Consider the following 27,137-nt stretch of genomic DNA (forward strand, 5'->3'; position numbering starts at 1 on the left):
GGGTTTCAGGGGATAGGGACCCCAATCTCCAAAACCCCAGGATTCTGTTAAGATTTATTTTCTCATTCTAAATAAATGTTCACTGGCAAGCCCCAATTCTGTCTTCTCTTTCTTAAGCAGCCCTCCCTTCCCCTCTCCCCACACAACTGTGTATGCTTCAGGCCCCAGAAATCCTTCCCTGCTTTGAGGTCTGGCGTTTACCAGGGCAGGGCTTGAGAATAGAAGTGTAAATTTGTCAGAAGGAAACAGGGGCCGCGCAGTAAAAGAGTAGATCCTCATATAACATGGCAGAAAGTCAATGGATAAATCAAGAAATCGCTATGTAAGCTTCTTTTTATTTATTTATTTATTTATTTATTTTGCGACAAGCGGGTGACCACCAGAAGAAATTAACGGAGGAATTGTTAAACAGAGCTGTGATGGGAGGGAGAAGTGGCCTGTTGCTTTCATTATAAGCAAATCTAGATAATTTTATTTCCTAATAAGTAAGTGGGCGCTACTTTCATGTAGTTTTTTTGAAAGAAAATTAAATAAAAATACAAAACAAACAGAATACAAAACCGGAAAATAAAAAAGCAAACACGCACGCAACACAAAAGAGCCTTGGCGGTTGGGAGCCAGCGGGCGGGGGCGGGGGCAAGGGAGAGGGCGGGGCTTAGGGACCCTGGGCGGGGCCAGGGCCGGGTCTCCTTAGGGCCCGCCCCAGCGAGGGGGCGGGGCGCAGATCTGTTTCCCTCAGACTCCGTCCGCCCGGGGCCTCTAAGGGAGCGCAAGGTCAAGTTCGCCTTAGGCCCCGCCTCCAGCTCAGGTACCAGGGGATCGAGACCCGAGGCTGCCCGGGCCGGAGGCAGCCTTGAGTCCTGAGACCAAACGTCGTTCCCTCTCGGACCTCGGGCGCCGGGCCGCGCGCTGACCGACAGCCCCTGCTAGGCCCAGCAGGTCCCCTAGTCCCCGGCAGTCCCCCGCAGTCCCCCGAGACTCGCCGAACGCCGTTGCTGAGCCCTGCAAATAGCAGGTAAGCGCAGCCTGGGCCCCTCGTCAGCCCGCTAGGACCTGGATCGCGGCTGAACGCCCGGGCCCACGTGACTCCCGGCCCCCGACTGAGTCCTGGGAGTCCCCGCTGGGGCGACAGGTGGCGGTGGAGTGCGGAGTCATCCGGGGTCGCGCGAACCGGGGGGACAGCTCCGCGCTGCGCCTGCGAGCCGGCGGTTCTCGCTGCAGCGTGTCAACCTAACCCCCAGCACCCCTTTGGCTATGACCAGAGTCCCGGAGACGTGGGTTCGGATCCCACCTTTAGCACTCGTGCACTCAAAGGTTAAAAATATAAGCACAGTGTCTAACAAATACTTAACGTGTTCCACTCAGTGCCCGCTGCAGGGCTAAGGGCTGGGGTTACAGTGGCAGGCCAAACAACGTCGTGCCCTCCCCCATGCAGCTCACAGTCCAGTGGAGGGAGACCGACAGCAAATGGATATCTATGCAAACAAGTGTGAACGTTAAAACTGTGGTCAGAGCTATGAAGATTGAAAGTCTAGGGTGCTGGAGAGCTTTTATCAGGGCCCCCAGCTACAAAGGCTGCTGAAACTAAAACTGTAGAGAATTCCCGGGCAGAGAACAACAGAACAAACTCATTTTGTTGAGAGAAGCTGGCCTGCAGAGAGCTGGGGGAAAGCAAGTTCCTTAACCTTAACTTCCTCCTCTGTAAAATGGGACTGTTTTACCCATTGAGGATGGAAATGGTGAATGTAAATGACAGCACTGCGTGATGGGTGCTGGATGTTACTCTGCACTAAACATCCAAGGCTGGATGTTGTTCTGGACTAAACACAGTGTGCCTGCCTCTCAGCAAAGTCACTTCTCCTCTCCTTGAGTCCTGTTTCTTCCTCTATCAAATAAGTGCTTCTGAGTAGAATCTCTCAAACAGCCTGTCTCTAAAATGATGGCTAGTTTAGTTGTTCATTCTTGAAACATTTAACTGGCACCCACTTTACCCTGGCTCTGAGGATTCAGAGAGAAATCAGACAGGGGCCCTGCCCTCCTGGAGGCCATGTCGGCTGGGCCAGGTGAAATAAAGTGACTGTTCCACCCTGGCACAACCCAGAGAAAGGGTTCTGACCCACTGGCATTGCAGGGGAAAGCTTCTCTGTTTTTCTCAGAAAGCCACTCAGGAGCCCCTGAAGGTATGGTTCACACAGCTCCACTGAGCATCAGTTACTTCCTGAATTTCATTGGTGGTTCTCAGCTTTTGGTGTCACCCCCTAAAACTGGACAGAAGACTTCCCACAAGCAGCAACTATGCTGGTACCTTGCTGAGGACATGTCAGACCTTGAGACCACATGGATTTGGGAGAGCATTTTAGGTTTCAGGAAACATCTATCAGCTGCTCACTGTATTTTGTTGGCTCAAATGATCCCAATTTCTTATTTGGCTCTGTTCACAACATTGGTGTAGACAAAGGAAGTGCTCCATGAAAACTAACTGAGAGGCCCAGAGAGTGGGGGAACACAGATGAGGCAGGAGTCTGGCACCATTTGTGGGGAGTGGTAAAAAAGAACAGGTAAGATGTTAACAGAGGGTGTTGGAGGGAAGAGGAAAGAGGGCAGCCATTGTGCAGCCTCTCTTTTCCCTTCTCAGACCATGGCAGGGTGCCAGCCCATGAGAAGGGAAGCTCCAGGCTTGGTGGTCACAGACCTGGCCCTTCCCAGCTCTGTGACTGACCCTGGGCAACTCACTCACCATGTGAGTCGTGAGGATTGTTCAGGCTTAACAGGTGCTTGGCATATAGTTGGCCCTGAAGAAATATTAACTCCCACCCTCTCCTTCTCCTGAATGAACTAAAATATGCATAGTGGTAGTGTCTACCTCAGAAGGTTATTATGGGGATTTAATGAGGACCTAAAATACATAGAGCAGTGCCTGACGTGTGGGAGGATACTACTACTGTAACTATAGTTATTGTTCCTTAGTCTGGACAAAAATTGATGAAACAAGACAGGGCAGCAGCGGGAGAGGGATAGGAGTGGAGGCAGTATGAGGAACTGTGCAAGGTGATTAGTCAGGGGGTTAGATTATCTGTTGCAGTGGTTTTGCCATAAAGCAAGAGCCTGGCAGCAGAGAGGGGTGTTCTGCATGATAAAGGGCCTCCTGGGCAGCTGCACTGTCAGAAAGCCCCAGAGTTTGAGTGTCTTTGTAGACTCAGGCCAAAGAAAGCCTAGCAAAAGTTGGGGAAAACTACGGTTGAAAAAGGTCTAAAATGGTCTTTTTGATGATGTGTCTCTAACCGATGGCTCAGTGGGGGTCCCCTGCAGGGGGCTGCCACTGCAACATGCAGACCCTTGCCATCCATTTGAGCATGGTAACTGCCTGGGACTGGTCTGGCTCTTTGACCTGGGAGCTATGGAGTCTAATTTTGCAAACTTCGCACCCAGCAGAGTACCAGGCCAAAAAGGCATGAATCAGTAATGAACAAATAAATGAACATAAACCCAAGGGGCAGATTTTTCATGGTACTTGTGCACGTGTGTGTGTGTGTGTGTGTGTGTGTGTGTGTATGTTTAAAAGGAATATGAAGGTAAGGAAAGATGACTAATGTATTTAAGCATTTGCTGAGGGACAAATAGTTTCATGTATGTCGCAGCTTAGTGGTGAACACCATAGTCTTGTAGTCAGATAAAATTGCTTGTGTGACTTTCCCATGTATCACCAAAGTGCTCTAAACCTGTTTTGGTATCTGTAAAATGAGAATCATTGTAGCTAATTCATAGGGCTGTTAGGAGCATTAAGCAAGATAAGCATATGAAGCACTGACCTCAGTGTACAACATGTAGTATGGTAAGTGCCCTGTCAATAATGGCTGCCTTATTATTATATTTATTAATCTTCCCAATGATCTCCACAGTGATAAGGAAACTGAAGGCCATAGGCACAGAAGGGTGACCTGGATTCTGAACTCAGCCCCATCTGGAAGCAAAGGCACTCTGCAGACACTAACCAGACAGCTTGTATGAAATGAAATCAACTTTATGTGCATTTCATTCATTACTTAAAGCACTTGACTATGTGAAATTTTAAAAAGAAAAAACCTACAAAATTATAATTTATGTGCTTTCAAGTTCAGGTATTTTATCATCTCGATAAATCTTCCATGCATCTATATTAAACCACTTTGGGCTGTCGAAGCTCTTAAATAAAGTGGCTTGTCCTCACCAGTGTCTGTCTTTGCTCGTTTATCATGATTCCCCAGTAAAGATGGACAGATCCCATTTTGCGGGGCAGGCCTCAGGATGGCAGCTCCTGCCCCATTGGTTTAGCTGTGCAGTTCTGTATGATGGTATTTAACAAACCACAGTGGACTCATGATTCCTTCATCATTATGTCTCCCACATGCACATAGACCCATGCGCCACTCTAGGAATTAGGAATAGAAAGGCATTCTATTGCTAGACAGAATCTGAGAAATCAGCTCCAGGGAAATCTAAGATTCTCTGTAATAGGTTTTGGCTGGAAGTGCCTGGGATGAGGGTGACCATGCGTCTGGAAGTCAGCACTGTCTGCTCTTTCCACCCAGAAGTGCTATGTCTGGGCTGCCTTCCTGCCCAGTGAAGGCCTGGTCTTCATCCCTGTGCCTCTCTGCTGTCCCTGCCTATGGCCAGAGCTGCCCCTAAATCCAGAATCCCTGGGGCAGCGGCAGAGGCGCACTCTGTTGCAGGGAAGCCTTCCCGAATCCCTCCTCAGCCTTCCCATAGTACCAGTGGGTGCCTGTCAGCATGCCCTTCCCTGGCCACGCTGAATTACCTCCATTGCTGGGCTCTGAGCACTTCCACAGCTTTGGACCAAGTGTTCCCTGTACTTAGCACCATGCCTGGCACGTTGTTTCTCTCTCTCTCTCTCTCTCTCTCTCCATTCCTTCCTCCCTTTCTTTCTTCTACACATACTTCAGGCAGTGTCCTGGGGTTTCAAACAGTGAGTCAAAATGACATAGTCCTGACCCTCTTGGAGTCCACACACATCATGAGACAGATTTAACAATAGAATTAAGCACATAAACACACACACAGCAACACATTTTAAACTGGCTTAACTCTCCTGAAGGAGGAGCCTGGTGTGTCAGGGCCGCATGTGGAAGGGAGAAAGATAGAGAAATATTGTCAGTATCACTATAGATAGAGGGGCCCAAAGTGTTGGAGGGAGGCTTATGTTCCTTTTTTCATACACCCTTGAAGACCGCTGGATGATATTTTTCTATAAATCCTGGTAAGCAGTGGTGTATGCTGCCAAGGTCATCCTACTGAGAATGTATACTTTTAAAAACAACTGTGCTTCAAAGAGAATAAAATACCTAGGAATCCAACTTACAAGGGATGTGAAGGACCTCTTCAAGGAGAACTACAAACCACTGCTCAATGAAATAAAAGAGGATACAAACAAACGGAAGAACATTCCATGCTCATGGGTTGGAAGAATCAATATCATGAAAATGGCCATACTGCCCAAGGTAATTTATAGATTCAATGCCATCCCCATCAAGCTACCAATGACTTTCTTCACAGAATTGGAAAAAACTACTTTAAAGTTCATATGGAACCAAAAAAGAGCCCGCATCGCCAAGTCAATCCTAAGCCAAAAGAACAAAGCTGGAGGCATCACGCTACCTGACTTTAAACTATACGACAAGGCTACAGTAACCAAAACAGCATGGTACTGGTACCACAACAGAGACATAGATCAATGGAACAGAACAGAGCCCTCAGAAATGATGCCGCATATCTACAACTATCTGATCTTTGACAAACCTGACAAAAACAAGAAATGGGGAAAGGATTCCCTATTTAATAAATGGTGCTGGGAAAACTGGCTAGCCATATGTAGAAAGCTGAAACTAGATCCCTTCCTTACACCTTATACAAAAATTAATTCAAGATGGATTAAAGACTTAAATGTTAGACCTAAAACCATTAAAATCCTACAAGAAAACTTAGGCAATACCATTCAGGACATAGACGTGGGCAAGGACTTCATGTCTAAAACACCAAAAGCAATGGCAACAAAAGCCAAAATTGACAAATGGGATCTAATTAAACTAAAGAGCTTCTGCACAGCAAAAGAAACTACAATCAGAGTGAACAGGCAACCTACAGAATGGGAGAAAAATTTTGCAATCTACTCATCTGACAAAGGGCTAATGTCCAGAATCTACAATGAACTCAAACAAATTTACAAGAAAAAAACAAACAACCCCATCAAAAAGTGGGTGAAGGACATGAACAGACACTTCTCAAAAGAAGACATTCATGCAGCCAAAAAACACATGAAGAAATGCTCATCATCACTGGCCATCAGAGAAATGCAAATCAAAACCACAGTGAGATACCATCTCACACCAGTTAGAATGGCCATCATTAAAAAATCAGGAAACAACAGGTGCTGGAGAGGATGTGGAGAAATAGGAACACTTCTACACTGTTGGTGGGACTGTAAACTAGTTCAACCATTGTGGAAGTCAGTGTGGCGATTCCTCAGGGATCTAGAACTAGAAATACCATTTGACCCAGCCATCCCATTACTGGGTATATACCCAAAGGACCATAAATCATGCTGCTATAAAGATACATGCACACGTATGTTTATTGCGGCACTATTCACAATAGCAAAGAGTTGGAACCAACCCAAATGTCCAACAACAATAGACTGGATTAAGAAAATGTGGCACACATACACCATGGAATACTATGCAGCCATAAAAAATGATGAGTTCATGTCCTTTGTAGGGACATGGATGAAACTGGAAAACATCATTCTCAGTAAACTATCGCAAGGACAAAAAACCAAACACCGCATGTTCTCACTCATAGGTGGGAATTGAACAATGAGAACTCATGGACACAGGAAGGGGAACATCACACTCCGGGGACTGTTGTGGGGTGCGGGGAGGGGGGAGGGACAGCATTAGGAGATATACCTAATGCTAAATGACGAGTTAATGGGTGCAGGAAATCAACATGGCACATGGATACATATGTAACAAACCTGCACATTGTGCACATGTACCCTAAAACCTAAAGTATAAAAAAAAAAAAAAAAAAAAAACTGTGCTTCAGCTTCCAAATGGGAGAATAATGCTGTGATCCAATTCACTTACCCCTTTATAGTTTCCAGAGCTCCTCCTCAGATGTTGTCTGGTTGGGTGCTCCAGTTCTCAGCGTCATACATCTCATCTTGGGTAGCAGCAGCAAACAGGGATCCAGCTCACCCGAGGGTAAATCTGGAGGCATGGGCACTGGAGCCTTTTCCCTTCTGAGTGACAGAGTCCACCTGAGAGCCTATTTGTTTCCTCCTTCTCTGATACTCCTGGGCACACCAGGCTGAGGCTCCAGCATAGATTTTATCATGTTGTGGCTACTGGTCTGCTGTCTGAGAGGAAAGAAGGGCACTGCTGACTGCCGTTGTCCAGAAAGCTGGGCCCACCCATCTGTGTGCAGCTGTGGCAGGGTGAGCTGGCAGTGATCCTACCCATGCAGAGCCATGCCACGCCAGCACAGTCCTTCGTGAGGAACCAGCAGTTCTCCAGAGGGGCACCATGCCTGCCTTCACAACCCATTCATTTCCACTGAGAACAGGGAGAAAATCACACTAAAGCCTGTTCAAAATAAGATGTGATCCAAACAGCCTCAGGAAACATTCTCTGTCCATACTTGAATATTATTAGAGAGTTACTTTGGCCAGAGCCGTTGACAAAATACATCTCCAATCCCTACCAGTCTCAGATACAGACCTTATCACCAGAGATGAGCTGCCGTCTTCTCTGCAGCAAAGGAAGGATGCATCACTGCACAGAGATTGAAAAGGCCTCCATGCTGCTCTTAGTCGAGTGAGTTTGCCTGCCTTGCCCAGACTGGTGGGGAAGGGCTATATTCTCAAGGTACAGCTATAATAGGATTGTAATCGTGTGGCTCTTAGCCATGGAGAAAAGAAGTGGTTCTGGAAATCTCCCTTTCATAAAGGCTGACACGTTGACAGTATTTATGCCTCTTGAAAGTACATGTTAAGTGGTGGATATTTATGAAAAGGATTTCAAGGAGTAAATGTGTCCATCAGTCAACCTGGAACTTTTTAGAGCTCCTAAGATGGTTTTAAATTAGAGCCAGTCTTCTTCCTGCCTTCCCTCTTCCATCAGCACGGCCCCCTTTCTTTGCTTTCTCTTATAAAAATGAAGTGTCAAGGCAGGACACAGCCCAGGGAGGAGGTTGGAACTGCCTTGCAGAAGCAGAGTTAGCATATTAAAGGCAGGTGTGTAGGGCTTAGAGCCTTGATTCTGGTCCTTCCCCCTTGTCACAGTGTTCTGGAAAGAGGAGAGTGTGGAGCAAGGCTGACAAGCATGGCTCAGCCTAATTGCATCCTAACCACTGCCATCAGCTGCCCTGCTATCAGCCAGGCTGCTCGCTGAAAGGTTTACAACCGTAAAGGAAAAGAATGATGAAAACATGTGATGCAAACCAACCCGAACTTGGGCTCGATAAGTGGCAGATGGGAGTGAATGAGTGTCAGTGTCAATGAGGGAATCACACCAGGTCAGGTCAAGAGATACATTTAGAAGGCTTGAAGTTTCTCTGTGAGCCAGTGATCATTAGGACAGAATGCCTGTTACATGAATTAGTGTGTAGGAGTCTAACTTGGAATTATTACTCACTTTCAAATCTTCATTTTAAAGATCAGTAATAGGTTTATTGCACAAACCTTATACGTAGTAACAAAGACTGCTTTGCTTTTAATTTCCCCATCTGGCCTTCTTCTGAGTAACTTGTATGATGCCGTCGTTGATCATTCTTGTCTTAATGTTTTTTTGTTTTTTTGTTTTTTTGTGAGAGAAAGGATACCACTGTCTGTTACTCATGTTGTGTTTTGTAAGTAATCAAAGGACCATCGATGATAAAAGTATAGGAACTGCCTGTTTCAGGTGTCACTGAAATGCTGCTACCTTTTGGCTTCTGAGATTCTGCTTTAAAAAAATAATCCCAGACATCTGTGTCCGGCAGCCTGTTGAATGCTTTCTCATGTGGCTCCTATAGGCATCCAGAGTCAGCATGTTTTGTTTGTTCTAGACTATTTCCTCTTGCACAAGGCTAAATACTTGCCCCTCTCAGATTGTTTCTGCTACCTCCTTGAAGTCATACATACACCATTATGGGCTTGTCAGAAAGCTTCTGTCTTGGAAAATCAAGTGTAAGATAAGCGCACAAACCAAGAACTGCGGCTTAAAATTTAGGGACTTAAAACAAAACTATAATTTTATTGTCTCTCACAATTGTGGGGGTTGACTGGGCTCAACCAGGCAGTTCTCACTCTGGGTCTCATTCAGAGGCAGTTAGAGGGGGGCTGAGGCTGGACCCACTCCAAAGGCTTTCTCACTCAAGAGAAACCTAGAGAATGGGAGCAAATATTTGCAAACTGTCCATCTGACAAGGAATTAATAACAAGCCTATATGAAGAACTCAACTCAATAGCAAAAAAAAATTCCAAATATTTTGATTTTTTTTAATGTTCAAATGATCTGAAAGACATTTCACAAAAGAAGACATACAAATGGCCAACAGACATATGAAAAATCCCTAACATCACTAACATCAGGGAAATGCAAATCAAAACCACAATGAGAGGTCATCTCACCCTATTTAAAATGACTATTAGACAGAAAACCAAACACCACATGTTCTCACTCATAGGTGGGAATTGAACAATGAGAACACATGGACACAGGAAGGGGAACGTCACACACTGGGGCCTGTTGTGGGATGGGGGGAGGGGGGAGGGATAGCATTTGGAGATATACCTAATGTTAAATGACGGGTTGCTGGGTGCAGCACACCAACATGGTACATGTATACATATGTAACTAACCTGCACGTTGTGCACATGTACCCTAAAACTTAAAGTAAAATAAAAAAATACACCTATAAAATATAAAATGTATAATAAATAAATTTGTGTAAATATAAAATAAAACAGAGCTAAGGAAAAATGGAAAAAAAAATAAAATAAAATGACTATTAGCAAAAAGACAAAAAATAACATGCTGGCAAGGATGAAGAAAAAGAGGAACACTACTACATCATTGATGGGAATGTATTAAATAACTTAGTACAACCATTATGAAGAGCAGTGTGGGAGTTCCTCAGAAAACTAAAAGTAGATCAACCGAATGATCCAGCAATCCCACTGCTGGGTATATACCCAAGAGAAAGGAAATCAGCATATTGAGGAGATATCTGCATTCCCATGTTTATTGTAGTACTATTCATAATAGCCAAGACTTGGAATCAAGCTAAATATCCATCAGCATGCCAACCATTCTATCAATCAATAAAGAAAATGTGGTATTATATACATAATGATATATTACTTGGCCATAAAAAAGAATAAAATTCTGTCATTTGCAGCAACACGGATGGAACTGGAGGACATTATGTTAAGTGAAATAAGCCAGGCACAGAAAGAAAATTATTGCATGTTCTCACTCATGTGGGAGCTAAAAGAGTTGATCTCATGAAGGTAGAGTAGAATGATCGAAACCAGAGGGTAGCAAGGGGAGGGGAGGGGTGAGGCGGGTACAGTAAAGGGAGGTTAGTTAATGGGTACAAACGTACAGTTAGAAGGACTAAGTTCTAGTGTCTGATAGCACAGTAGGATGACAATAGTTAACAGTAATTTATTGTAGATTTTTAAATTGCAGGAAGAGAAGATTTGGAATGTTCCCAACATAAAGAAATGATAAATGTTTGAGGTTATGGATTTCCTCACCATTACACACTGTGTGTATGTAGCAAAATATCACAAGTTACCCTATAAATATGTACAATTATTATGTATTAACACAAAACAAAATAATTTTTAAAAGGCTTTCTCACTCAGTGGCTGACAATTGATGGTGGCTGGCAGCTGGGGCCTTCACTGGGATGCTGGAATGGCACATCAGGTGGCCTAGATTTCTGTACAGCATGGCAGCTGGGTCCTAAGAACTGGTATCCCTGGAAGACCAGGTGGAAGCTGAGTCACCTCTTCTGGTCTACCCTCAAAAGTCTCATAGTATCACTTTTGCCATATTTTCTGGCCTGCCTATCTTCAGCAGGACAGAATAGACCCACCTCTCTGTGGGAGGCATGTCACTGTCCCATTGTAGGAAGAGCATGTGGACAGCGCATGCTGTTGTGCGTGGGTTGGAAAATACATCCTGCTACAGGTCTCCAACATGTCTGACTACTCCTCTGAAAACTACCTGGAATGCCACAGAAGCTTTCTGTTTTATTTATTACATTTTTTGATAGGTAACATATTTACATGATTCAAAAGTTGAGAAAAATAAATATGAATATATTCAATGAAAATATTCCCTCTCATCTCATAGCTTCTACCTTTGCCTCCCCATAGACAATCACTGCTATATTTTTTATATGCTTTCAGTTTATATTTTGGTATTTCACTCTTTTTATACAAAACAATATTTCATACTCGCTGTTCCACATTTTGCTTTTTTTTCACTTAAAATAATTCTGGAGATGACTGATCAGTACAAAAAGGTCTCTCTCTCTCTCTCCCGTTACAAATGAATAGTATGCTATTGTGGGCTTTACTTGAGATCACTAAATTAGTTTTCTATGGGTAAGCACTGAGCAGTTTCCAATTTTTTACCGTTACAGACAACACTGCAGTGAATAACATATGCCATCTTTCATGGGAGAGAATTAGGAAGCCTTCTTCAAGAGCTCAAGCCAACATGGTCATCCTCTTCCCACAGTGCCTTATACCTCATTCCATCATGGCACTTATCATGTCTCCTTTCATCAGACCATGGCTCCTAGAGATTATGGACTGTGGCTACTGTAACTTATTTCCATACTGCCTAGCACAGGGGGCTTTGTGTCCACACTTTGCCGAGGAGGTCTGTGCCAAGGAGGGAAGAAGGAAGGAGGGAGGGAGGGAGGCGAATGAGTACAGGTGTCTCGGGGGCCTGTGTTTCGCCTCCTCTTATTGCATCTGTAACTGCATTTCTTAGTGGCAGGTACCACTTAAGGCCTGTGTGGTTTCTTCCTCAATCTGTCACTGAAACTAGAATCTGGTTCTAGCCTGTTTGGCCTGGCTTCGTGTACAGGGTATATCCCAGAAGACTCCAGCCTGAAGCCTAGTTTATGTAGAGTCTCCCAGGTCAGCCCAGAACTACTCCCTGACAGCTTGTCCTGTTTAAAAATAGCACCAGCAGGAGTTTATTGTGGGGAAGGGTGCAGGTGGTGGTCATCACATAGTAGTACTAAGATATCATTGAAAAATTGCTGTCCTGATAAAAATCCAGCAAAATAGAATTCTCCCTTGTCAAGGAAGTATTCTTAAATCTCAGACTCTCATTGGTTTTGCTAGGAAATGTATTATTTAAGGAATATAAATTGTTTTTGTTAAATTAAGGAGGAAAAATTCTAGTTTTCACAAGAAAGAGTGACAGTTGTGCTCACTGCTTTAAAGAAGGCTTTCGGGGGTGGGGGGCTTATATTCAAGATTCTTTCTATTGTAAGGAAGAGAAACTTCACTGAAGCTAGATTAAGCAAAATTAGGAGTATGGCTAACATAATAGAAACGTTTTGGGGAATCAGGCACAGCTGGATCCAGGTTACCAGATAGATGATGGTGCTAGGAATCTCACCTTCTCCGTCTTTCAGCTCTTATTACCACTGAGTTGGCTTCATTCTTTAAGGCACGGAAGATAGCATTTCCAGGCTTACATGGAGTTTATAGCCCCTTATCTCAAAAGATACTCTTTTGTTTCCAGTATCCCTATTGAAAGAGGAACTGATTTGTTCTTCAGGAATCATAGCTCCTGGACCACTCATTTTTCACAGAAAGTTGAAGTTTTCTAGCCATCTTGATTGACAGACTTTTCAGAATCATGAGGAATCATAGTCTAGCAGTTTTGAAAGCGAAGGTGTTGCAGGACCACACAATGGAGCTGCCTACCATGGATGGTGATTCAAAATTTGAATTTCAGACTGTGAAGAGTATCTAACTTGGGGATGCTAGACCTGAATTAAGAAAGGATTCCTATGTTATTCTCTCTACTTTCATATGTTTGATATTTTCTGTAATATAAAGTGCTTTAAAAAGGTGCATTAAAAAATGTTTAATGCCTTGGTTTGGGAACTCTCTACAAACAAGTCTTCACATTTCTACATGTTTACTGTCTGATTTTCTCACCTTCTGTTTTTCTTTTCATTGCACAAAGAGACCTTAATCCTTACTTCCCTCTAAGCTGGGAATTCAGGGGAGAAAACACAGTAGTTGACTTTAGATTTGTGTGGTATGCTTGAAGAGTGTTGGGGTGAAGATAGTCAGGTGCCCTTAAATCTGTGTTTCCAAGTTTCCCAGAACAAAAACCTCAGAAAATTCCAGCCAGGGAGAGAAGGAAGTCTGTGCTGTGACCATAAGTCTACATCTCCCCCTTTCATGGGCAGTACTTGAGCTGGGGTCAGTGGGGACAGATCAGGTGAGGGCTCAGTAGGGTCCTGACTTCGGGTCATGTGTATAGTTAGAGGGAGGCCCAGATGCTCAGAGGGTCATGAACTAGCTGCTGGAGGGACTCTTAGAGAGTGTTTAGACTGCCTTTTTATTTTACAGGTGAGGAAGCTGAGGCCAGAGGAGTTAAGTGGCCCAAATTCACACAGTGAAGTAGCAGGAGCAGAGCTAGGTTTGAGATCCCAGAATCTCACTCTGGAGTCTAGTACTACTTAATAGCTGTGTGACTTTGAGTAAGCACCATTGCTTTGAGCACCGTGAGATAGGCAGAACAATGGCCCTCCAAATGTCTACATCCTAATTCCCAGAACCTGTGAATGTGTTAAGTTCTGTGGTATGGGGGTATTAAGATTGCAGATGAAATTAAAGTTGCCAATCATCTGACCCTAAAATAAGGAGAATATCCTGGACCATCCAGGTGGACCGAATCTAATCACAAATGTCCTTGTCAGTGAAAGATGGAGGCAGGAGAGTCAGAGAGAAGAGATGCAGCATGAGAAAAACTGGACTGCCCATTGCTGGCTTGGAAGATGGAAGGGAGGCAGGAAAGAAGCTGGGAAAGACAAGAACAGACTCTCCCCCAGAGCCTCCAGAAAGGAACACAGCCCTGCCGACAGCTTAACTTTAGTCCCTTTTGGACTTCTGACTTCCAGAACTATAAGGTAATAAATGTGTGTTGTTTTAAGCCACTAAGCTTGGGGTAGTTACAACAGCAATAGCAAACGAATACACCTGAAGAGGGGGATAGCCATACCTCCCTCAAAAGCCTGGCATTTACAGTCAGGGAAATCATGTCTGAAAATTACCCAGAAAAGATCCTGGAACATAGTAGATGCTTCATAAAGAGTAATATTGATTGGGGGGTCATTAAAAGAGAGCAAAGGGAGAGTAGCTGATGGGCAGTTGTCTGAAGAACCAAAGTCTGTGCCTCTGTGGTAAGGCACAGGACTACTAACAGGCCAATAGGAGACACCAGATGGCCCAGTGGGTGGCCAAAGACACCCTTGGAGAACCTCTCTGCTCCTAGAGTCAGCGACGCCTTCCTCCTCCAAATCTTCAGCACTTCCATCTCCAGCAGCACCATCAGAGAAAGCAGGAGCTAGGAGCCCACCTTGAGGATTTGGTAGGATGTGGGCCTCTCTTTGATCCCTGAGCTTCTGCCTGGCCATCACTCTAATGCTATTGCCTACTCTCATGGCCTTAAAAATTATTACTGCCACCCCCAGTGTTAGCAGCTGAACTTTAATGAGTTTACTATGGGCCAGGCACTCTGTGACCGCATATGTCACTGTCTCATTTAATATTCATGACAGCCCTCTGAGGCAGGTCTTTCTCCCTCATATTACAGATGAGCAGATAGAAGCTCCAAGAGGTCAGGCAGCTTGCTCAAGGTCAAACAGCCCATCAGTGGCAGAGCCAGGATTACAAATTAGGTTCATCTGACTCCAGATCCAGCCTCTTAGACAAAGTTGGTTACAGGGTAGGAGAAGAGAGACAACTGGCATTCACTGGCTACTGGAAGGAGGCCTGGGAGAGTTGTGTCTGGATACTATGGACCTGTGGAAATGAGAGCCCCCACATCTCCAAGAGGAGGCCCCCACTAGAGGAAGTGCTCGCTCCCATCCTGGTGCACTTATGGGAATGATGGAGCCCTCAGATGGGACACACTTGCTTCTTGGGGACTTTGCGGGGGCATTCACATCTACCATTCTGAGTCACCACAACTGTGTCTGTGTTTTATTTTTCCAAAAAAAAAAAAAATACACTGAGGTTGGATTAGATGATACCAAGGAATTTTTGTTAATTATTAATTTCAGGTTGATCATACTGTGGCACAGTAAGGCAGTGTCCTTGTTTTAGAAAGTGCACTTTATTTTTGAAGCATTGAAAGGTAAAATTTCATGGTGTTTATAATGTGCCTTCAAATACTTAAGGGGGGAAAGGTGAAGTAAATATAGAAGTATGTCAATAATTTGGGGGGGACCTCTATCTGGCAGTTTATTATACTGTTATCGTTTCCAATTTTTCTTTTTGTTTTTAGAGATAGGGCCTCACTCTATTGCCCACCTGAGTGCAGTGGCACAGTCATAGCTCACTATCACCTTGAACTCCTGGGATCAACCGATCCTCCCACCTGGACCTCCAAGTAGCTAAAACTACAGGCACACACCAACACACCCAGCTACCTTATTTAAAATTTCCTATAGAGATAGGTCTTGTTGTGTTATGCAGACTGCTCTCAAACTCCTGGCTACAAGTGATCCTTGCACTTCAGCTTCCCAAAGTGCTGGGATTACAGGTATGAGCCACCACACCCAGCCCTCTACTTTTCTATATGTTTGTAATTTTTCATAACAAAATTTTTTTAAGTCATTCACTGAGTACAAGGATGTACTTACTCTTAGGCTGAACTAGACACAGCCCTACACTAGGTGCCTTGCCCGTGGTAAGGCAAATCTTGGGAACAGGCTCCAAGAAAGCCTTATCACCAGACTTGATTCTGAGTTCTCCCTGTTGCACAGATGCTTTTGTTGAGCTCTTTATAGTCAATCTGCAATCAAGTAAATAAGAAACAGTTGGTTGAGTCTTTTATGCTACCTGATCGTTGAAAGATTCCTTATGGTATGCGACTGTCGTTCCACAAACAGCTGGGCGGGTTTTTCCTCCATGGTGGCATTATTCCTTTACTGTATTATGACACGAAAAAAGGACCATGGTGTTTTGTGAAATATCTCATGGCACATACTACTTAATAGGCATTGCATATGTCACTTCAGATTCCCCAGCACGTTTTCTTTAGCAAATTGTAATCTTTTTGGTTTTACATGAAAGTTCATTTTTCAAACTTAGCATTGGAACAGATAATCAGATTTTCTGATCTCCCCTTAGCCTCCTCTTACTTTGTATTTTTCCTTATCAAAATAGCCAGCCGGTGAAGAGAAGCAGCCCTTGGAGTGTTTGTTGTTACCTTATCTTCTAACTGTAAGGTAACAACATTTCCAAAGACTTTACCAAATCTGAAGAACTGTGTTGAGCATCTTTAATAGAGACATCACTGCTAATCAGGAGGCCGGGTTTTGCCCAAGTTCTGGTTTAGCTCTCTAAATACAATGTTATCTTTCAGATAAAACTCCATTTCTTTCCTATAAGCCTTTGAACATATGAACGCATAACAGGTGACCTTAGTGGTAATTTCATAAATTCTTGGTGAAATGAATTTTATCAGATCAATATATCTGCAGACTCATCACATTTTCTTGAGCTGTGAGGGACTTTAAGATGAATCTGGTACAGCTCTGTTAGTGGAAGAAACATTCATTTTAACTGTGTAGTCAATTCTCAATTAACAAGGGTAATGGAGTGGAAGGAGGTCACTGATAATCAAAAATCATAGTGAAAATAAAATTGTAGTCAACACTCGATTTTCTGAGGGCTGATTAACTGGTTTGTGGATTTAGGTTAATTCCCAATGGACCATAGGATGTCATCCCTTTGGTCACTGGCCAGCAGCTGCTCACCACTTGGCACCCACCCACCCTTTCCATACTCAGGAGGAGAGGGGCTTCCCAGGAGCTGGACCAGGCAGACCTAGCTGACACTGGCTGGAGTGGTACCACAGTAGTGGAGACCTTAGTCTCGGGAGGCAGCAGTGGCCTTTTGGACTTGTCCCGTCCACCTCTAAAGCAATGGGTCTCAAACTTCAAGAAATAGAACCACCGAGAGGGCTTGTTAAGACCCAAGCTGCTGGGCCCCAGCCCTGATTTCTGATTGCAAAGACCTGGAGTGAGATCTAAAAACATGCATTTCTAGAAGCACCCAGTTGATGCTGATACTGCTGGTCTTTGAAAATTACCATTTTCTAAAACATTTCTCATCCTACGTTGCACACTAGAATCACCTGGGGAGCTTTTAAAGCCTGTCAATGACTGGATGTACCTTGATCAATTACACGAAAGGCTTGGGTTTTGGGACCCAGGCCAGGGGAATTTTTAAAGCTCCCCAGCTGGTTCTAATGTGCATCCAGGATTGACAGCCATTGCTCAAGAATGTTTCCCACACCTCAAACACCTGCATGCAAGCCTTATGAGGTTTTTCTTTTCTTTACTCCCCCCTATATATTTGTTTAATATTTTTATTTAAATCAGTTTTTCTGTTAGGTAAACAGATGTATTTAAAAAGCAAACCATGTATCCCTTGCATGTAGGAAAACTAGTTTCACAGGCCATAAATGGGGCATAGTTGTAAAAACAAATATATTATCATTTGACATTTTTAAGTTCTCACCTGAAATCGTCTTACGTTCCATCACACTTGGGCAGTCTCTACTCTAGAACTGTGCTTTTTGATCTTCTATCACAAAGGTGATCAAATGCACTATTTATGTTCTTTATACACTCTCATGGGCCAGAGGGCTATGCTAACTTTGAGCACCTCTGATCTCCTCAGCAAGACAAACAGGTCTGAATGCTAGTGAGTGCAACTGTGTTAAAGAATAGCCTCGATTCAGTGATAATCTTTATTTACAAAAAAGGTAATTCATCAATAGGAGAACAGATAAACTGTGCTATAGCCAAATAATAGAACACCATTCAGCAATGAAAAGGAACAAGCTGCTGACACACAGAACAACGTGAGTGAACCTCAGAAACATTGTGCTGAGTAAAACAGACACAGAAGACCAGACAGTGTGATTCTATTTATATTTAAAGTTCTAAAAGAGGTAAAATGTGTCTATGGTGGAAAAACTTAGAATAGTGGCTGCTTGAGGGAGGGGTGCAGGGGGATTGAGAGGGAAGGGACACAAGGGGACGTTCAGGGTGAGGGAGATGTTCTATATGTTGAGAGGGGTTGGAGTTACACGGTGCATGATTTGTTAAAATTTATTGAATGATGCCCTCAAGATTTGTGCATTTCATTGTATGTTCAAAGAAAGGAAAAAATGCTAAACAAATACTGAATTCTGGTTAATAATATGCATGCTGAAGTGTTTAGAAATAAGTATGCTGCTGTCTGCGACTTATTTTGAAAGGCATCAAAAACAATAAGCAAGATTGCCAAATGGATAGAGGGGTAGGTATATGATAAAACAAACAGTAAACAATTAATGGTAGAATCTAGGTGGTGGATATCCAGATGTTCACTAAAATTCTTTTGACTTTGCTGCATGTTTGAAAATCTTTCACAATAAAGTTTGGGAGGAAATTGCATACATTCAAAACAAACAAGTACTTCATCTGCATGTCTGCACTCTTGATTTTTGCCACCCCAGAGGGTCTTAATATGGGATGGCTCCTCGCAGAAGTCAAATGGGTCAGAGGCTTGGAGCGATGAGCTGGGAGTGCAAGGGCAGGGTCCTTAAGAGAAGCTGCTGCACTGGGAGAGAGGACTCTGAGCCTAGACTCTTCAGTGCTGGGCCCCACTGTGGGGGGAGAATGCCAAGGGTACTTCCTTCCTTTCACTTGTGCTGTATCTTGGGGAGTCCCAGGGTGGGTTAGCTGGGCAGTGACCTCTGGGAGAGGAGTGCTGCAGAAGCTAGGTTACATGTGGCCTGCAAATACTACCTGAGCCTTACCACAGAGAGGGGTGCTTCCCAAGCTCCTTCAACCAGCAGAACCCCAAAACATGCCACCCTTGATGTCCACTGGCTACCCTGAGACCAGAGAATGTTAAGGCTGGGGGTAGAGTGTGGGCGGGGTTCCTGGGGCATGTACTTACCATTTTGGGGATTGGGCAGGTCCAGTGGGCAAGAATGGCATTCTCAGGCCTGGTAGGAGGGAGCTCTTTAGGGAGCCCCAGAGCACACTCATGATATAGCTCCACGGCATGCCCATTGCACCCCATGACACATTCCCACAGCACCACCATACCACACCACACCCACCATGATACCCCCCACAGCAAAACCCCCGACAATGTACCCTCATGGCACATTCCCATGCTATGTCCTCCATACCGTACCCCTATGATCCATCCCCCACAACATGACTTCCACAACACATCGTGCAGCATGGCTCTCCTGTCACCGACCCTCACCCAACCTTCACGGCACACTTCCCCATGAGACACCTATAGGCCCATCCTGCATCAAACCCCTCCATGGCAGACTCCCCACCACAGAAGCCCCCACAGCACCCCACCATGGCATGTGCTTCTGTATGACAACCGCTGCAACACATACCGGCAACAGCCACAGCACACACCCCACTGCACACCTCCTAAGACCCGCCCCTGTTGAACCTTGAGTGGAGGCCCCATTGCCTTTGCTAAAGAAGAAAGAGTAATTTCTGACACCTGCTGCACTAACCTGTTTTTCCTTCCTTTGCTTGGGCAAAGATCTTGAGATACACAGGAAGGAGAACAATTTACTCTTGAGGGAAGAAGTTATAATTGATGTCTAAAGGATAGTTAATATGCTGATTACATTTATTTCCTAGAAAAATGAATGAGCCCATCTTGAATACCAAAGATTTTGTGGCTTGGATGGAGGGACTGAATGGGCTCAGTCAGGGCTCCTGTTAGTTTCTGCCCCTATAAAGGCAGTGGGAAGTGAAATGGCCTGGCTGGCCCTTCACTGCATTAGCTTGAACTTGCCTGTATTTCCTAATACCACATCTTGGGATGGAGCCTGGAGTTTCTGCGCCCCCATCAGAAACAAGATGATAGCAATTCTCTGCAAATGTCTGCAGTGTTTGCAAATATTAAAGATAAAAGTGTAGTTACAGGCACAGTATAGGTACTGCCAAAATATGAGTTAGTAGACGTAAAAAGCACCTAGTAAATAGTATATTAACTTTTAGTTATTATTGATTTGTTATGCTTGATTTATTATTGTCATCCATGAAGGTTCAAAATGTGAAAATAATAAGATTTGGAATTCCTGTTTTCTACCACAAATAGCATTCTGGTTTTTGTTTGTTTTTAGAGACAGGGTCTCACTCTGTCACCCAGGCTGGAGTGCAGTGGCACAACCATGGCTCACTGCAGGCTCAACGTCGTGGGCTCAAGAGATCCTCCCACTTCAGCCTCCCGACTAGCTGGGACTACAAGCATGCACCACTACATCCAGCTATTTTTAAAAAATAATTTTGTAGATATGGGGGTCTTACTGTATTGCCCAGGCTTGTCTCAAACTCCTAACCTCAAGTGATCTGCCTGCCTCAGCCTCCCAAAGTGCTGGCATTTTGAGTATTTAAGTAGCTGCCTGTTGTTTTTCCATATTTGACTGCCCCACTAAAATGAGTTCCGTGAGAGCAGAGAGTATATCCTCCATGCCTCTTTCCCCAGGACTGAGCACAGTCACACATGGAAGATGTTAAGAATTTGGATGGTCATCACAATAACAAAACTGTTAAGCTCATTCAAGCTGCACTTTAGAAACGAAGCCACCAATAGGACCTTCAAAACCATGGCTGAGATCTCATTTACACTCTACTCTGTCAATTAATGTTACATGCCAATTAAATGGGACATTAAGCTGCCAATAGGTCTGCAACTCTGCATGATAGAATCCTTTTCACTTCAGCCAGTGACCTGAATTCACTGCGTCCTATTCATTAATTACCAAGGTTTGTCCTCAGCCCCATCCCCAGCCACCCCTGACTAGGGCAGAAAGGCATCCAGACGGTCTTGTTTGGGAGAGATCGTGATGCAAGTTAGCATGGCTGGATTTCAGTCATATTACCAAACATTGTAGTTGCTTGGATGCATCTGAGTTAGTGACATTCTAATCTTTTAAAATTCCTGCTAGAAGCAGAAAAAGCAAGATTTAGAGCCCAAGAGTGTGAGGGGATGGCCAGTCACATAAAGCAGCCCAGTTTTCAAGGAGCTACTCTTGGAAAACCCTCAAAAGCAGCAATTCTGCCACCAGCTCAGCTCACCTCTGGTTTGCTGCAATCCAGCCAGGTTTTAGGTAAATAATCACAATGAGCAAATGTGCCCATCTGGAAGGCCTGGTCTAACACATCCCACAAGCTTACATTTTAGTTTTCAAACTCTTGCTATTATATTGCCATTGGCAAAAGATGCAGCCGTGCTTACTACTTCCCTCCCTCTGTGGCTCGGGCACTTTAGTAATTTAGAAATGCTTCTTCTTCTTCATCTAGAGAAGTAAAAATAATTATAATAGAAAACGGGTAATTTGCAGCTACAATGCCAGGCTGATAATCAAAAACTTGTAAATGGAAACATGAGCATATGTTTATCACTTCTTGAAATTAGAATGCAATTGAAAGTAGCTGTGGCCTCAAAGAGAGGGCATTATGGAAGGGAAGGCAGGCTTACTTGTTAGTTGGAAACCTGCCTGCTAATGAGGCTTTTAAGTTGCTGTTGCCTCAGGAGCAGTGAATAAAGGAAAGCCTCCCTGAGAGCTGCTCAGCTTGTTCAGGGGACCCTCAGGTAATCACTTATAGATTGATCACTCTCCTACATAAAACCATGCAGAGGCTTACCAGCCACCACCATCAGGATCAAGTTTGACCTTGTCAACATAGAGCATAGAGCATAACGCCCTTGGCAAGCTGGCGCGGGCCTCCCATGCACCTTAGCCACTCTGTTGACCCTGCTACTGCCTCAGCATGCTCTGTGGCCTCTCACATTCCCAGGCCTTTGCAAATGCTGTTTTCTCTTCCCAACTCATTTACCTGCCTAACTCGTAGTCATCCTTCAAAACTCAAAACATCTGTTACTTCTTCCTAGCATCCCCCTCTTAACCTGACTGGGCCAAGGGCTCTCCTCTGCCCACCTAGGCTCCTCTGTTTCCATTTGTGCCAGCTCTTACCACCCTGGGCTGTGACCATCCTTAGCCTGTCTACCTCCCACCAGCACAGACAGGTGAGCCTCTAGGCATGACTGTGGTGTGTCTTTCTGTCTCCCTTGTTCTGGCATACTGCCTGACTCATAGCTGCTGTTTGATGTTTGCTGAATGAAGGGATTATTAATGGCAGTCAAGGACTTTGAAACCATTTTGAAGTTTGTCTTTGAAAAGCACAATTATGACATAGAGTCATTGATAACATAAATCCTATAATGCGTTCCACAGCCAGTTGGGCTGCTTGGGTCCTCTGTCTGTGTTCATTTTTGTGACAGGCTTAGGGTGGATCATGAGTTGGGCCTGCCCAGTTTTCACATCAAAGGCAAAATTGGCCCTAGAAACATAATAGTTTTGCCTCTGTACCATAATCAGGACAGCCATGTGTTTGCTGCTTTGTATCTTATTTTTGTGATATTGTTAGAAGTATTGAAGGGCACACAAATGCTTTCGGCATCTAAAGGAGGTCGGTTTTATTAATGAATCAGTTGTGAGCTCAGAAAGCAAGTTTTCTCACTTTTGCCCTTGCTCTGTAACCCAGTGTCTGGCTCTCTCTCTCCCTGGTGGGCCCACAGGCCTGCCAGTGAATGGGCATGTCTGCCAGTGGCTTAGTTTTTCATCACCATCCTTATTCTGAGTCAGTTCCAGGCTCATGGATCAGTAGGGACACACTGTTTACATTTAAATCAGCCCCCTGGTTTGAAGTTGACTTTATTTTTATCTGCAGGTTAATTGCCAAATGCTTAGCTTTTCAGCTAATCAGGTGCTTCATGGTCCTATCCACAGGGAAGTAAAGGGGAGCCAAGTGCGAATCCTGCCTGAAGGATCCCATTCATAAGACGTAGTGAGCATGATGGTTTTGGGAGCTGTCCCAGTGTGAGACTCTGGGTGGGCTCTGTACTCTACTAGCTCCTGGACACTGAGGGGCAAGAAGGGGGAGCGGAAGCGCTGGTCAGAGGGCACTATTTGCCCTGGACCAGATCTCATAGCTTGTCTCCAACCCGCTGACCTATGGAATGATGAGGCTAAACTAGAAAATGTCTCTGGTCCCTTCTACCTTGCTCTGAAATGCTGCCACGCCCTAGGTTCGAGTTACAATGTGTTGCTGTGACTCAAGCAGTGAGTGAATGGAAGTAGGGGAAGAATGTCTAGGCAGCCAGGGTTTGCTTGAGGAGTTTCTGGGGCTGGAATAGGGTGGGGCTGTGGGGAAGCTCATTTATCCATTCAGCCAGCATTTCCTAAACCTGGCTTATGCCCCAGGTGGGACAGAGCTAGGCACAGAGACCGTGAAGGCAACAAACTGAGCCCTCTCAGGCATCCTCCTGACCCCGCCACGTCGCTACTACACTTAGCAGTCAGTTGTTTGTTTCCAAAAGTGTCAGTGCTGGCTGTATTTGCTAATATAGTCAAATAACTTTATTAAATATTATATAAACTAATGAACTATGAGTACAAAAGGAAAGAGTAGGTTTTGCTGATAAATGATCTGTTTGATTGCTCAGAAAATAATGGCTTCAACTCAATAAGCATTTTATAACTTCTGATTTCCATTATTTTTAAATAGAACAGTTTTTTTAAATTATGGGGGTTTTAACAATATCGCCTTTTGCATTATTCCATGACACATTGAGAGGTGTAAGATATTTTGCATTTGAATTAAAAAACAGACACACACCTGAGTCCCATGTTATTTACAGGATGACCTCTTAGGAGCCATTTAATCCAAACATAAGTAATTTTATAAAATGGAGTAGGCACAGAAAATGACAGAATAACACCAATAGAGTGACATTTATGAAGCAACGACTCCATAAACTGCAACTTATGGCACCACCCCCTCCCCCGCCCCCACCGCCAATCTATCCTTTCCTTTAACATTTTAACTCCATTATTTCAATAAAATGAGAGTAAAATACTTATCATGAAACCCATTTTGTACTTTGAATCTTTTTAATCCTCTCTTAAGTGAATGTGCCTCCCACTGGTGAGGCACATGCCTGCTTTTCTCTGGTCGCTTTTGCTCCTGGACTTCTAGAAGTACAGCCAAAACTGTTTGCTCTCACAGAGGCAGAACTGCATTTGATTCCGTGGTGATTCCCAGCCTCTCTTGAGGAAGAGAAGATGCATGGTTTATTGGCTCTCAATACCCATTCCCAGGGGAAGAGGCTGCAGGACATCTGTTTGCTTTTGCTTTCAAAATTAAAGTGGATTTAATTTGGTTTGAAAATTTTGCAACTTCACTTAAAAACATCGCTGCTGGGAACCGGGGAGTCAAAGCAGTAAAGTCCTCACAAGGGCCTCTCTTGGGCCCACTGAGAAGTGCTGTTGCCCCCCATAGGCTGCTCTTGCTCACACCCAGGTCCTGAGGGGCCACGCTACACAGCTCAGCAGAGATACCTGGAGCACCTGGCAGGGTGGGGTCGAATCTCAGCTCACTCCTCCTTGCTGTGCAACCTTGGGCAAACAAGTTCCGTTCTCTAAGTCCCAGTTTCCTCATCTGCAAAGTCGGAGTAATAGCATCTAATTGAAATACGTGTGCCCCTTAAAGGGTTGGAAATATTAGTCAGTGCAAATGCTTATTCTTTAGTTTTCCTTGGATTGTTCACCCGGAGCCATTTAGCCTCACTTCTGAGTCCCCTTACACACAGTGAGGTTGATCATCTGGGTACCCACAAAATGTAAGGGGACATTACAGCCCCGGGCTGCTGCAGAGCAGTGATGCTGTGAGTCTTCTGGAATGCCATGCCTGGCCTGGGCACTGGCTGTCTGAGGGTAGACCTCAGGGCACGATGGTCTTCCCCAGGCATGGCTTCCTCCTAGCATCACCTCCAGCCTAGGCTTTGGGGGCATCTAGGCAAGGGCCTAGAATTTTCTCTGGCAGGCCTGAAGCTGGGTGGAACAGTGAGGGCTGGACACAGATCAAGGAGTGGGCTCCAGATATGCTGCTCAGCGAGGAAGGGAGGACTTAGGTCCCCAGGCTGTCAATTTCCTTCCTCCAGGGCAGGGAGCACGGAACATTCAGAGGAACACTGACTTTGGAATAGCAGAGAAGGCATTAAATCGTTGGAGCAGGAGCATTGAGTTATGGCTGGGAGAAGCTTTAATAGGCCATTAAGGGGGTGGGATAGGGTAGGGGAAGTAATTAAGGAGGCCACTTTGCACTCTTGCCCAGAGCCTGGGACCCTGAGACCAGGAGTCTAGGGATTCACTCTGCCCTCAGACCTGCCAGCTCTCTACACAGCCTGAGCTGTACTACAGATGTAGGCCACCTTAATTCCAGCAGCTGCCTCTGAGATACACCCCTTGGTTTTCAGGAGTCTGGAATCTCATCATGTCTGATGGAGAAGCAGTTCAAAGTCATTGGCAGTGGGTCAGCAGTATTGTCTGCAGATAAAGCATAGCTTCTCTTCTCTTAATATCACAGATGTTAGGCAGCCTTCCCCTCTCAGAATAACCTCTAGCTTTTGAATCATTTGGCATGAATATATATGGAATCATTGATGGAGTTTTTAGTCTGTTATTTTCCCATTCAGATTATTTAGAAATGTACCTTCTTGAGCTAAGGCCTAATAGAGAAACTACTTTGCAAAAAAATGGAGACTTGGGAAACTTAAAATGAAAATCATATAATGGAAGCCATAATTTAGTCTCTAATCCATGAGTTTTTATGCTGTGCGGGTATTTATATATTATACTTTCTACCAAAGTTATTCACACAAACAGGCCTGAGTGGGTCTCTTACCTTCTTACCAATTCTTACAAAAATTATGGTTAACGTGTCATACCAACTCCATGCTCTTATTTTCCAACATATTTTCCTTTTACAATAGAAATGTTCATATTGGATTAAATTAGAAAGTTATTTTAAATAGTCACTTCTGAGGTATCAAAGTGAGGAAGATTTTATATTTTTTTTATTTTACAAATGATGTGGTGGTTTTCTTTGATTACTTCTTGGATCCTACTGTTCAGAGAAAATCAGACATTCCTTTTTGTAAGTGAAGTTATGAATCATCCCTGAAGAGTTTTAGAAAGATAAATACTTCTCCCTTGGCATGATGTCAGCAAGTTCTGCCTCGAGGAAGGGAAATGGAGTAGAGAATCACTCCAGGTCCTTTTCAGCCTTATATTTCTCTGAATTTATCGCTTTCACAGAAGGGATCTCCCGCATCTTCCACATTTGTCCCAGAGTGTCGATCTCATTAGGCCTAGGGATGAGGGTTATATGTCAGGATGCATGCCTCAGGTAAAACCTAAAAGTCTCCACAGCCAAAGAGCTTGGTTTACAAAGCACTGTCACAGTGTGATAGAAATCTCAGCCCTCAGCCCAGAGCTCTCACTCTAGCTCTGTTTAGTACTCAACTACAAGAGAGTTTCTTCAATTATAACACAGGGGGTTTAGACCACATGTTAACATTCTGCAAATGGGAGCACAAAACCAACAGGGTTAAATATTTTGGTTAAGCATAAGCCTTCCAGATAGAGCATTCCCTCTGCGCAAGGAAAAATCCAGCTCCCAATCTGTGTATTTTTGTAACAGTATCTGTAAAATACAGAAGATGAAAATCTTTCCTGAAATTTGTAATAAGGAGTCATAAAATGTCAAGACTTTTTATGATTTGGGGCAAATCTTGAAGAAATATGTCTTGAAAAAATAAACATTTCATATTCTATGGAGAAGAGAGAGGGATTTGTTCCTTTCATTCAGCAAAAAGCAGTAATTGCAGTAAGAGCCATCGCTTAAGAAGCATTTGTAGAGATCTGTCACCTTTAAAGCAC

At 44.2% G+C, this 27,137-nt stretch overlaps 1 protein-coding gene across 10 annotated transcripts in view; it reads left to right on the forward strand.

Annotated features, from left to right (window-relative positions):
• Window positions 1-673: 673 nt before the first annotated feature.
• NMNAT3 (nicotinamide nucleotide adenylyltransferase 3) overlaps window positions 674-27,137 on the forward strand; it is a 110,623-nt gene continuing 84,159 nt past the window's right edge. For 2 of the 10 annotated variants that reach the window (XM_063610723.1, XM_063610725.1), the window contains exons 1-2: window positions 684-1,015; window positions 14,005-14,214. In XM_063610723.1, coding sequence (XP_063466793.1) covers window positions 14,039-14,214 — 176 coding nt within the window. In that variant the 5' untranslated portion in view covers window positions 684-1,015; window positions 14,005-14,038. Of the gene's footprint in view, window positions 1,016-3,899; window positions 7,742-14,004; window positions 14,215-27,137 lie in introns of those variants that run through there. The other 8 variants (XM_063610716.1, XM_063610719.1, XM_063610720.1 and 5 more) reach the window with 8 other exon arrangements.

The sequence above is a fragment of the Symphalangus syndactylus genome, chromosome 10 (assembly GCF_028878055.3).
Source record: "Symphalangus syndactylus isolate Jambi chromosome 10, NHGRI_mSymSyn1-v2.1_pri, whole genome shotgun sequence".
In the NCBI taxonomy this organism is placed as follows: Eukaryota; Metazoa; Chordata; class Mammalia; order Primates; family Hylobatidae; genus Symphalangus; species Symphalangus syndactylus.